Source organism: Bubalus kerabau, chromosome 10 (genome assembly GCF_029407905.1).
Source record: "Bubalus kerabau isolate K-KA32 ecotype Philippines breed swamp buffalo chromosome 10, PCC_UOA_SB_1v2, whole genome shotgun sequence".
NCBI classification, from domain to species: domain Eukaryota; kingdom Metazoa; phylum Chordata; class Mammalia; order Artiodactyla; family Bovidae; genus Bubalus; species Bubalus kerabau.
The window spans coordinates 97,312,557-97,326,727 of NC_073633.1; the positions used below are offsets into that span (position 1 = coordinate 97,312,557).

The 14,171-nt window shown below is 36.6% G+C and overlaps 1 protein-coding gene across 21 annotated transcripts in view; it reads right to left on the reverse strand.

Annotated features, from left to right (window-relative positions):
* The window catches only part of CEP128 (centrosomal protein 128), a 605,049-nt gene that overhangs the window by 357,185 nt on the left and 233,693 nt on the right, over nucleotides 1–14,171 (reverse strand). For all 21 annotated transcript variants that reach the window (XM_055538802.1, XM_055538807.1, XM_055538799.1 and 18 more), the window contains 3 exons: nucleotides 12,182–12,268; nucleotides 8,817–8,891; nucleotides 7,119–7,251 (listed from right to left, as the gene is read on the reverse strand). In XM_055538802.1, coding sequence (XP_055394777.1) covers nucleotides 7,119–7,251; nucleotides 8,817–8,891; nucleotides 12,182–12,268 — 295 coding nt within the window. The remainder of the gene's footprint in view (nucleotides 1–7,118; nucleotides 7,252–8,816; nucleotides 8,892–12,181; nucleotides 12,269–14,171) is intronic.

Sequence of the window (14,171 nt, forward strand, 5' to 3'; positions counted from 1 at the left end):
AAATAAACAAACACAAAAACCCTTTTCTCAATGAGCTTGCATTCTAAGAACAGTAAAAAGATATAAATAAAGTACTTCTATGAAGTTAAGATGTCAAAAACTGGCACATATACTCTTTTCTAGTACTTTCACTTCCAGAAAAGGAAAGAAGGAAGGAAACACTAGCAAATACAATTTAGAGATCATTCATAAGACACATCCCAACTTCAGAAATATTAAACTGTCAAAATTGTACAGTGTATATGAAAGATGCATAGGTACTTTAACAGGGATAAGAGGACCCTCAGATACTACACAGATATTTCCCTGTATCTGTATAATTTCTGTATAGTAAATGGTTATCATACAAAATCAGTCCAAAGGACAGAATGATTAACTCTATTTTAATAAGAAACTGAGTTTGTAAGAAGTGGTTTAAAAGTTAGTTCTGAAAAATAGATAAATTTCACCTAGCAAAGCAGATGAAGTTGGGTTGATATTTCAGGGAAAGGAAACAGCATAAAGCACCTAGGAACAATATTGGATTTCATATTCGGGTAACTGCACACATCACGTTCTACATAGCTAATACTTGTGAGGAAGGTGAGTCAGCAGACTCAGCAGTCATGCGCTGCCAGGGAACTTGGAAATCAGCCTACAGTCTAAGAGTTAGCAAACATTTTCTGTAAAAGGTCAGACAGTAAATATTGCAGCTATATGGTCTCTGTCAAAACTACTCATCTTTGATATTATATTACAAAAGTGACCTGGACAATGCATAAGTGAATGGAAGTAGCTGTATTCCAATAAAGTTTCTATATTCAAAAACAGGAAGCAGTCTGGATTTGGCTCTGGATTTGGCTCTGGATTTGGCAGGAGTGGGCAAAGGAGTGGGCCATTCTTTGCCACTCCTGCTAGATCATCAACCTGAAAATATGCATATTTTTATGTATAAATGTATTTATTCATTTGAAAAATACATGTATCCATTCATCTTAAAAATAACTTTTATAAATTTATTAATATATACCCACGTGTTCCAAGTCACTTTAGTCATGTCCAACTCTTTGTGAACTCATGGACTGTAGCCTGCCAGGCTCCTCTGTCCATGGAATTTTCTAGGCAAGAATAATGGAGTGGGTTGCCACTCCCTCCTCCCGGGAATCTTCTCCTATCAGGGATCGAACCCACGTCTTTTATGTCTCCTGCATTGGCAGGCAGGTTCTTTACCACTGAGCCACCTGGGAAGCCCATATAAATATGCATTTGTGGGTGCATCTCTCCCTCTATAGTACCCAGCTATCTATATATAGACCTAGACATGTTTCATGGTATATATAATATTAGTATATACACACATATATGCAAATTAATGTTAGTATGAATATTATTATACAACTTATGAAGATAATATATATGAATATGTATATAAACATACACATATATGTATTTTATAAAACACATCTATATATTTGATGTGGAGACATAATATTTTGATATGTTTTACACATAAAATAGCAGTAGTAGCATATTGTTAGTTGCTCAATCGTGTCCGACTCTTTGTGACCCCATGGATTATAGCCCACCAGGCTCCTCTGTCTATGGGACTCTCCAGATGAGAATACTGGAGTGGGTTGCCATTCCCTTCTCCATAGGAGCTTCTCAACCCAGGGACTGAACTTGGATCTCCTGAATTACAGTCAGATTCTTTACCGTCTGAGCTACAGGGAAGTTCCTACATAAAATATTAAAGTGTAGATATATATAAAGGTATAACACATATATGCATATATAATGAAACATTTATAAAAATTAAAATACTTAAAACACAAAGTACACAACACAAATAGTGTTAGAGACACTCTCCTCCCAGAGGATTATCTCATACGCTCCATTTTAAAGAATTCTTGCTACAAACGTTGATGGGTCGGTAGAGGATAGCAGTTAAAGAGTTCAAGCCTGGAAAGAAAAAAGATTTGGTTTGCTACTTCCCACAAATGTGACTTTAAGCAAGGAATTCAATTTTTGTTTTCAGCCTTTAAAAAAAATCATTAAAATGGAAATAAGAAGAGTACCCTTCTCATGGAATATTTCTAAGAACTAAAAGACATAGTGGAAGATGAGTAGCATAATGCCCTGTAAGAATTCAATAAATTATGAGAGGTTTTAATCAAGAGAATAACACGACAGGTTTGTGTCTCAGAGGGTCCCTTTTGTAGCAGGACAGAAGATAGATTACAGACAAACTAGCATAAGATAAGAGGGTAACAGAAAGGAGATAAAGCATGCCTAAACTGGGTTAGTGGGAACACGAAAGAAGCCACTTCAAGAGCTATCAGATCTTCAAACAGACAGGAGACAGAGACTAATTAGATGGAGGGGAGAAGTAAGTTCGGACGTTCTTTGTATTTTAGGCTTATCTGGATAAAGAAACATTTAACCAGTTAAGATAGGAAATAAAAACAGGTTTGGAGGAAAGTATGAATTCAGTTGTAAATCTGTTCCTGAGCATGCCGGAATAGTACAGAGACACCAAGGAGCACCTCCATCTGGAGGACTGGAGGTCAGGAGAGTGAGAAGAGCTCCCTTTAGGGATCATCCTTTGTAGGTGACAGCTAAAGCCTAAGATTAAATAACAACCCCAGGGGAGAAGCACCAAGTGAGAAAATCCATAAATAGGATTCTAAAACACAGCAACATTTAAAATGCAAACTGGAAACAAACGGAAAAGATTCAGATGGAAAGACTGAAAACAACTAAGACAGACGAACCAGGAAACAGTAGGAACAATCAGGTCAGTGGAAGAGCTTTAAGGGAGAGGAAACAGATGGGAAACAACCAAGGCAAGTAATTAAAAATTCCTTTGAATTTGACAGAGGAGATCACTAGTAAACTAAGCAAAGTCAATTTTAGAAACAGAAGTGGAAGTCATTTTGCAGTGGGTAGAGGAATAAAGAGCAGGCGGAAGATGACAAGTGCAATTTCTTACGTAGAATTTTTTTAAATAATGCAAGTATTCTATAAAGATGAAAACTCTAGAATTATTAAAAGAAGGTGAAGAAGTCCATTGCCACAACAATAAGAGAACTTTAAGATTTTCATTAAGCCTGGTAAGTAGCTTAAAAAAGTGAGATTCTTTGAATCCTCAAAGACACCAAAAATAACTAGATTTTATAAGACAACAAAACATATAAAAATGTACCACAGAATCTTTTTCCAGACAAAATGAGAATTCCCATGTACAACTTCATGAAAATGTGGTGAATAATCTTAATAATATATTTTACTTTTAAAAATAAATTGTGAAGTTGTTCAGTGGCTAAGCTGTGCGTGACTCTTTGTGACCCCATGGACTGTAGCAAACAAGGCTTTCCAGACCTTCACTGTCTCCCGAAGTTTGCTCAAACTCATGTTCATTGAGTCGGTGATGCCATCCAACCATCTAATCGTCTGTTGTCTCCTTCTCCTCCTGCCTTCAATCTTTCACAGCATCAGGGTCTTTTCCACTGAGTCAGCTCTTCGCACCAGGTGGCCAAAGTATTGGAACACAGCATCAGTCCTTCCAGTGACTATTCAGGGTTGAGTTCCTTTAGGATTGACTGGTTTGATGTGCTTGCTGTCCAAGGGACTCTCAAGCACCACAGTTAGAAAGCATCAATTCTTCAGCGCTCAGACTACTTTATGGTCCAACTCTCACATCTGTACATGACTACTGGAAAAACCATACCTTTGCCTATACAGACCTTTGTCAACAAAGTGATGTCTCTGCTTTTTAATACACTAAGTTTGTCATAGCTTTTCTTCCAAGCTTCTAATGTCAAAATATGTTTAAATTACAACACCACATGAAACTCAACTGAACTTAATGGCATGCAAATATGTTAGGACAGGTATGTCAAAATCTGCCATTTTCTGGTAGATTCAGAAGATTTTCTGGTAATGTGGGAATTCTAACTTAGGCAACATATTGAGTTAAGTGTAGGGAATCTGGGAAATTTATAATATCAAACACTTTCTATGGTAATTTAGGCATTTGAGTAAAATGCCTTAATATTTAAATGATTTAGAGCAGAACAATCTTTAGTAGTCTGTTAGAAAACATTATAAAATTTCAATATCACCATTTCTGTTAAACACAAAACTTTCAAAAAGAAATACATCCACAGTAATTAAATTCTACAACCAAAATCAACACCTCCACTGAAAAAACATTCTAAAGATTTTCAAACACAATGCCTTTCTAATCAACATTAAAAAAGCCAGTCATATGGTTCATGACCACTTCTACAATCTGATTAATTTTTTTTTCCCAATCCCCAGGTAACAAAACAAAGATAGAATATTAATTTATGTTGAAAATCAGATTAAGAGAAAGTGAAAAGCATAGGGATTTCCAATTTAAGTACAAATACACACACAAAAATACACTCACACGTATGTGTGTGTGCATGTGTGCATATATGTATGTCATGTTGTCGTGAAGTTGTGAAGTCACTCAGTCATGTCCGACTCTTCATGACCCCATGGACTGTAGCCCACCAGGCTCCTCCATCCATGGAATTTTCTAAGCAAGAGTACTGGAGTGGGTTGCCCTTTCCTTCTCCAATATATGTATGTGCATGTATTTTAAAAAAATTCCACAACTGGCTTGTTGGCTCTTTCTAAAAGGAAGACTCATAAGATAAGCAGGTCTGACAACTGAAATGGGTTTAAAAATCAAGCAGAGAAGACATTAAAACTGGACGCTAATATCAACAACAAGCAAGTGAAATTTGAAATTAAACATACAATGCTATTTACATTAGCATCCCCCCAAATTAAATGCATGCATGCCAGTCACTCAGTGAGGTCCACCTCTTTGCTACCTCATGAACTGCAGCCCACCAGGCTCCTCTGTCCACAGAATTTTCCAGGTAAGAATACTGTAGTGGGTTGCCATTTCCTACTACAGGGGATCTACCCGAGCCAGGAATCAAACCCATGTCTCCAGAGTCTCCTGCATGAACAGGCAGATTCTTTACCACTGAGCCACCTGAGAAGCCCAAAAATCAAATACTTAAGTATAAATCTAACAAAATCTATATGATGAAAACTACCGAATTCTGATGAAAGAAATCAAGGATGAACAAAATAAATGGAGAGATAATCCATGTTCATGGACAGGAAGACTCAGTATTGTCAAAATGTCAGTACTTCTCAACTTCAGCAATAGATTCAACGCAAGCCAATCAAAATCCCAGCAAGTTATTTTGCGTACATTGACGACCTGATTCTAAAGTTACAAAGAGTGGCAAAGAATCCCAAATAGCAAGAGCAACACTGAAAAAGAAGGAAAGAGTTGGAGGACTGTCACTATCCAACAAAACAGTGTGGTACTGACCAAAAAAAAAAAAAAAAAGACAGGTAGACACCCGGGACAGAACCGAGAGCCCAGAAGTAGACCCACATAAAACAGTCTACTGATCTTAGACAAAGAACAAAGGCAATACAACGGGGAAAAGACAGTCTTTTTAAACAAAGGACACTAGAACTGAAGACTCACATGCAAAAAAAAAACAAAAAAAACTGAATCTAGACACAGAACTTAAATCTTCCACGAAAATTAATTCAAAATGGATCACAGATTTAAGTGTAAAATGCCAAATTATAAAACTCTTAGAAGGTAAAGAGAATGATTTGCAGTTTGGCAATGACTTTTTAGATATAACACCAAACTCACAATCCATGAAAGAAAGAAGGAATAAGCTGGACTTCATTAAAATTAAAAATTTCAGCTCTGTGAAAGATAATCTTAAGAGAACGAAAAGCCAAACCGTAAACTGTGAGATATTATTTGCAAAGACATACTGATAAAGGACTGCTATCCAAAATATACAAATGACTCTTAACAATAACAGGAAAACAAACTAAGAAATGGGCCAAAGACTTTAATGAATATCTCAGCAGAAAAGATATATATATATAGTAAATAAGCATATGAATAAATGCTCCATACCATGTTATCAGTAAAATGCAAATTAAAACAAGATGCCACTACAAACCTATCCGGATGGCTAAAATATAGAACGCTGACAATTCTCAATGTTGAGAAGGAGGCAGAACAACAGGAAATCTCATCACTGCTGGTAGAAGGCAAAATGATATAGCTATTTGGGAAGAGAGTTTGAAGATTCTTACAAACCTAACCACTCTTGTCATATGACTGAGCAATCACACTCTCTGATATTTATCCAAAAGAGATGAAACCTTAAGTCTACATAAAAATCTGCACACAGATGTTTAGTTTTCAGCAGTTTTATTCATGATTGCCAAAATGTGGAAGAAACCAAGACAGGCTTCTGTACATGAATGGATAAATAAACTGTGGTACATCCAAACAATGAAATATTATGCAGTGCTTTAAAAACAAAAAAAGTTTTGTTTTGTTTTGTTTTTCTTTTGAAGAACTTTCAAGCCATGAAAAGACATGGAGGAAACTTAAAAGGATATTATTAAGTAAAGAAGCCAATCGGAAAAGGCTACATACTGTATGATTCCAACTACTGATTTATTAGATTCTGGAAAAGGCAAAACTAAGGAAACGATAAAAAGATGAGTGTTTGTCAGAGGTTAGGGGGAGAGAGGGATGAATAGTGAAACACAGAGAATTTTAAGGACAGTGAAACTACACTATGATATTATAATGATGGATACATGTCATTACATGTTTGTCAAATCCTATGGAACACACAATACCAAAAGTGGACCCTAAGGTAAACTATGGGCTTTGGATGACAATGATGTGTCAATATCCAATTCATTAGTTATAACAAATGCACCATTGGGGTGAGGGATGTTGACAGTTGAGGAAGCTGTGATATGAAGAAGCAGGCATACACAGGAAATCTCTTACCATCTGCTCAATACTGCTACAAAATTATGTCTGTTTTTAACAACTGCATGCTAAACTATGATTAATTTGGAAAACCTTGTAGTAGATCAAGAAATATGGTGAAAAGAACAGAAGAAAAGCGATTTTGAAAACGAAAATTATTTCAGAAAATCAAAAACAACCGAAATTAATACAATATTGTAAAGCAACTATACTCCAATAAAAGTTTTTTTAAAAGGCCCCAGACATTTACAAATCAGAAATATACCTCTCCTAAACCTCCAGTCATCTCCCTGTTCATCCTGAAGACTTGACTGTTGTCTGGAAATCTGAGACACTTGATGATGTAAACCCTTTGGATCTCCTTCTGCTTTCATAAGCTGTGTACGGAGCTCTTCTACCTAAATACATATAATCAAAGGTGAAGTTTTCATTAGTTTTAAAAGCAGGAAAACAATAATTGAACTTATAAACTATTACAAATTATTTCCCTAAGGAAAAAATCACTTCCCACAGATTATTGTAAGCACAAGTTGAAACCAAGTTAATTTCATTATGACAAGCACAGTGGAATAGTCCCTTGCTTCACTTCTTTATTCCTATTCCTTTCACGATGAAGGTATTTTCCCCTTCTTTGTGTCTATGACAAATAATTTAACCACATTTTACAAAATCCCTATTTTCACCTCAATCCACTCTACTACTATTAACCCAAATCACCTCCTGTGAAGTACTGTATGTTTTTACATTTTTCACTTATTTTCTTTCATGTGAATGTAGTCTATTGGTTGGTAAAGTCAAGTGAAATGATCACAATTTAAAACATTTTGATATCAAAGTACTGCTCAAAATAAATAAGCACTAAAGGCTGTTGAAAAAAGTAGAAACTCCTTGAGGTCAGGTACCCTTTTATTCATCTGCATGTATCTGGAGTCTAGCAGGCAAGTCCCCAACAACCATTAAACAAGTTAGGGGTGGCAGAACATCTCAGCTAAAGTCACAGGGCAACCTAAACACAGAAATCTCTTATTTCAAAAGATTAGAAATTATAAGGCAGAGTTCTAAAACCAAAAGAATCAGAAGGAATTGAATATAGATATAACCTTCCAAAAAAGAAGTCTAAACTCTGCCAACATTAATTCCATCATACCACTGGCTGCAGAATAAAGCCATTACACGTTTTTAAGGATTTTGTAAAATAGGTGCCATGTTGCATTTTCAGGATTAATCATCAAATAAAGTACTCCTGAACATCTATAATGTCTGACATCTTTGCCTATCTAGCATATTATGTAGTGAGTTATGTAACCCATACCTCAAAAGAGAGGCAAGTACAACTGCAATTTACATTAAACACAAGCAGAAAGACAGTTAGAAATCCAATGCCCTTTCCCAGTGCATGTAAGATAGCTATTTCAAGCTACTGAACTTTAAATATCAGAAGCACCAAACAACTATTATGGGCTAATGGGCTACAAAATGTTATGTTTTAAAATTAAGCCTTATCTCTGGTTGAAAGGAAGCAGGTAACATCTTGAAAACGAGAATATAAGACAATGATACATTCAAGGGAACTTGAACATGCAAAGGTCTGTTTTATGTGTTTTACTTCCTCCTTCACTCTCCAATGCCTCCTCTAATAAAATTAAGCTCCTGGGAAAATTGTATCTTACCCATCCAGTCTCATTTTTACACTGGTTATGCTAAGAGAGATAATTTCTAAATTGGAGCGGCAATCAGCAAGATACACTGTCACAGGAAGAACTTGGGCTGGTGCTTTGTGCTGGCTTTCTCTGAATCTTTCTGAAAGGATTTCATCTTTTGCTTATGTGTGCTAATATACATTTGTTAGGAAAAAAATTTCCTAGACCTGAATTTTTTTGCCCTTTCACAAAGACATTTAATAGGGAAAGAGACTGAATCCTGATTTAATGTAAAAGCAGATTATCATAGCTTGCATACTTACCTGATGCAAAAGTGTTTCTCTGCTGCCTTCTGACTGATTCAGTAACCTTTGAGACAGCTCCAATTCCTGTTGAAGCTAGAGTTTCATCAAAGGATAAGGAAAAATGTCAGTGGGGCAGAAGAAAACTAAATTATTACAAGCATAGTTTAAGAGGAGAAAAGTGAAAAGGTTTTCAGACTTTTACAGCTAATATGAAAAGATAAACATCTTGCGATAAACACATATCAATGCTCCCATTAAAATAATGGTAATTAAATAACAAAAACTGAACCAGACCAGACTGCAGGAGGTCTGCGCTCTGGTCAGTTTCATCTCAATTATGACCTGTTTAAATAGTCTTTCCTTAAAGGCCTCCTTTTTGTTATCTCTAAAATAAGGGTTTTATATAAGACAATCTCTGAGCTCCCTTCAGTTTTAAATCATTTTAATGCAAAAGTCTAAAGCGATTTTTTCTTTAAATTACTACATGTAGTATCATATGATCTAAATTAGAATAAAAATTTCAGGGACCCAATGACTCAAGGTATATTTCCCAGTTTGTGACTATATTCTTAATAGTCTTATACTCCTAATATTTCCAATATTCATAACATTTCAAAAATTTTGAAGTATCTCAATTCAGAATAAGACATTTTAAATTTCCCTAATAATACTGCCATTAGATAATACTCACAGAAAATGTGCCAGTTAGGTGACTAAATATGCTACAAAGTCACTGTGTCTAGCTTATTTCAAGTTGAAAAATATAATAGGATGTGAAGGGGAGAAAAATATGCCACCCCAAAGTACACTTTGGCTCAAGTATTATTGCGAGCTGATGGTAAGCAAAGCCCAGCAGACTCAGGAAAAGCTTTTCATCTTCCCCTTAACTGCATAAAAAAATTTAGAAAGCGGGTCTGTACCAGGAAAAGAGCTATTACTAAAGATACTCTCTGTATCTGAAAGATATACCTGTGTGCCAGGGCAAACATCTGTTAACCATAACCCGCCCTTCTCACTTTCTGTGAACTGCCTTCCTTCCCTCTGAAGTCCCAGGCCCCTATTCCTTTCCTTAGCTCAGGATGGGAGATAAGCTTCAACCGCCTGGCTGCCTTTGTATCTCATATGTTTGTGGGGCTCCCATATGAACAAAATTAAATGCTTTTTCTCCTATTAATCTGCTTGATATCAATTTAATTATTAGACCAGCCAAAGAACTAAAAGGTTTGTAAAGGGAAAATCATTTTTCCTCCCCTTTCAAATGGAAAAAATGTTTGCTAAAAATCCAGAGCTTATATATGCTGGACATGCTTGCAATTTGTAAGGGTAAGGTCATTTTATGAAATCACAAGTTTGGGTTAAGATGTTATTAAGTGCTTCGATTTTAATAGTTATCCTAAATTATCACTTCATTTGAACAAACTACTATCTATACATTAGTCCTTCAGAAATTGCGCATGTGGTCGAGGTGGCTACTAAGAAGAAGCATAGGGGAGCACTGCGGTGATGGAACAGTTCTGTGCTTTGACTGTGGCAACAATAAGATAAGCACATACACACACAGACTCACTCGACACACAGTAAAACTGGTGAAATCTGCATAAGCTGGATGCATTGCAAGTGTCAATTCACTGGTTGTGATACTGGATGGCAATAAAACAAAATGTTACCATTGAGAATAACTGGGTAAAGGGCACAGGGCACATTTTATTTTGCAACCTCTACAGACCTATTATGATTTCAAAACAATTTTCTAATCCAATTATATAAGCTTTTTAAATACCATACATGCAGCTCAGAAAATAAACATCACATATTTTTTAAAGTAGAGCTGGCCCTTGAACAACATAGGTTAGAATTGCAGAAGTCCATTTACATACGGATTTTTTTTTTTTTTTAATTGTAAACACCACAGTTTACAATCACACTAGGACCACAGCCTTGTCTAACTCAGTGAAACTAAGCCATGCCTGTGGGGCAATCCAAGACGGGCGGGTCATGGTGGAGAGATCTGACAGAATGTGGTCCACTGGAGAAGGGAATGGCAAACCACTTCAGTATTCTTGCCTTGAGAACCCCATGAACAGTATGAAAAGGCAAAATGATAGGATACTGAAAGAGGAACTCCCCAGGTCAAGTTGACTCATTGGAAAAGACTCTGATGCTGGGAGGGATTGGGGGCAGGAGGAGAAGGGGACGACAGAGGATGAGATGGCTGGATGGCATCACTGACTCGATGCACATGAGTCTGGGTGAACTCCAGGAGTTGGTGATGGACAGGGAGGCCTGGCGTGCTGCGATTCATGGGGTTGCAAAGAGTCGGACACGACTGAGCCACTGAACTGAACTGAACTGAAACACCACAGTATTACAGGATCCCCAGTGGGTTGAATTCACAGGTGTGGAAGTGTAGCTAAACTGCAAATACAGTGGGCCAACTACATTTTATACTCGGATTTTAGAGTTCACAGAGGGTCAGGGTTCCTAAGCCTGCACTGGTCAAAGGTCAACTCTAAGCCAGCTGTAAAGTACCTAGAGAGGCAGAGAATCCACACAAAATATTACCTGACCAGTTCTCTTGTTTCCATGGCTAAATAAAAAGGGAAGAAATCACCCTGAAGTCAAAGTAGTTTGAAAATCTACCAGGGCCTACCCTGGTCATATTTCCTGGGTAATGTCAGCAGTCTCAGCTCCCAAAGGGCAAGCGTGACGGCCCGACACATCTTGCTTACCACCATGAAGGCAGCAGAGACGCATCATGGAACTCTATGGAATTTGGTGAAATAAAGGAGGCAAAGGCAAACGAAAAAGACATTTGTGGGATAAAGAATATTACAACAGGGGCAAATTTTCACTTTATCATTTATTACTCTGGGCTCAGCCTGAAACCTACTCATTCGCAAATTGAAGAGAGTTGTTTGGCCTCTGAATCACCTTCCAGTTCTAAAGGGCTAGGCTTTGCAGGTTCACAGACATGAATATATAGCAAAGGTTCTTAATATTTAATAAGAACAGAGGATTTTTCAGAACGAGGCTGCTTATTTTTATCTTCTGTAATGAAAATGAACAGATGCAAAATACTCAGCCTTTAAACAACACGTCTTTCCTAACCCTGCAGCAAAGTCAAGCTCTTTAAATGTTCTCCAACAAGGAATGGTCATGTTTAACCCCCATCAGAAAAAGCAAAGTGGCCAGAAGACTAGGTAGCAAACGACCTGTGCATGTCTCCAAGAGCAAGTAGCAGAGAGTGGCAGAGCCCTGAGGCCAAGTGATTTCACATCAAAACATAAAGGCCTCGCTGCACTAATGAGCAAATAATCTCAGGACATCCAGTGAATGTCAGTGGCCCCAAACATTAGTACTCTGAATAATTTTCAGAATCTTACTTTACTCTTCTCACTTTCTGTTTGTCTTAGCTTATTTTTCATTTCTCCTTCATTCTCCTCTGCTTTAGCTTCTTGTTTCTTCAGTGCCTAGAAAGACAGAATGGGAAAATAAACACTATTAATATTCCAAAAGTATTTATTAAGAAGAAGCTGAGGCAGATGATTATGAATTGCCCAAAACATACACATGAATTACAACCTGCTCATTCACTCAAGTCTTAAGATCACTTTGCTGGGGATCAAATATAAACAACTTTCCAATCTACCTAATCAAGTTCCACTTAATTTCATTTTTTCCCATCTTTGGGAATTTTATAACACATTCAGAGAACTTAGACAGCCAACAGTTTTCTTGGAAACAAATTTTACAGCCTGCAGAAATAACAGTATTTACAAGTTACATTATCTGTTCAACTATTCTGATATGATACCAAAAACCAGTTGACTACCTTTTCAAATTCTGAAAAAAAAAAAAAAAAATCAAGGTAGAAAGATGCTGGTTGCATCATTATTGCGTGTATGACATTTTATCACAACATATAACTGGCTCTTCAAACCTTACTTCACGTACAGCAAAAAAAGTATTCTTTTTTTCTCTCTCTTTAGTAAATATTTTTTCCTTTTAACTTTCTTCCTTTTTTCCTTTTGATTTTTTTTCCATTTTTCTCTCTTTAATAAAATGAAGAAAAGGAACTTTAAGAAAATACAAACTTCAAAACTCAACCACAAAAGTGTTTGTTTTGGTTTGTATCTATGTTAAAACAAAATTAAACTTGAGAAAAAAGTTTATACTAAGAGCAATCTTTCATCTAAAAAACAATCCATTTGTTTAAAAAAATGTTTGACACTTTGACCATTTAGACTTAAAAAGGTACATGTGTGGAGACCATCAAAATTGAGAAAAGCCAAATTTCCAGATCTCTTTTCCAACAAGTTCTATGATGCTCAAAAGAAATAGTATTTTTAGGCAAATAGCAAAACATGTTAAAACTGTTGTTTTGACACAAATATAATCAATCATATATCGATTTCATTTACTCACACATCCAACAAATATCTCCAAAGCGCATATACATGTGTATACAGAATAACCATGGACCCCTATCCATGAGATTACTGCTCCCTCTGCACAGGTCCTACTCTCACTAACAAAAACAATTAAAGAAAAAGGAAGAGTTGTTGGTTAGTTGCTAAGTTGTGTCTGACTCTTTTGCAACCGCATTGACTGTAGCCTGCCAGGCTCCTCTGTCCATGAGATTTTCTAAGCAAGAATACTGGAGTGGATTGCTATTTCCTTCTCCAGGGGATCTTCCCAACCCCAGGACTGAACCCGAGTCTCCTGCACTGGCAGGTGGAATTTTCACCACTGAGCCAGCAGGGAAACCCAAAAATGCAGAGTAGTTTTGGTTTGAGTATAAATAATGTAATAATACTTGAGAGTGCTGTGGCCAGGCATTCTTCTTCTTCTTACATAAAGTAAATGTTAATATATTCTACATACTAAATATTTACATTTAATTATTATGAAAATTCCATGAGTTATCATTAAGGCCATTTTATTAAGAGGTAAGCTGGAGTTACAAAGAATTGAATACTTTGCTCAAGGTCATTCATCTAGTTCATGACAGAGACAATAAGTAGATTTGGGCTATCTGCCTCTTAACCCTGAATGGTATTGCCTCTCCATGTTGAAATAACAGTATTAAGCACAGAATGAATATGAAAACTAAATAATTTGATACTTTTAAAGCATTAAAAGGGGACTTCCCAGGTGGCTCAGAGGTAGAGAATCCACCTGCCAATGCAGGATATGCAGGAGACATGGGTTCGATCCTTGGGTCAGGAAGATGCCCCTGGAGAAGGAAATAGCAACCCACTCCAGTTGTTCTTGCCTGGGAAATCCTATGGACAGAGGAGCCTGGTGGGTTGCAGTCCATGGGGTCACAAGAGAGTAGGACATGATATAGTGATTAAACATCAACAATCATGA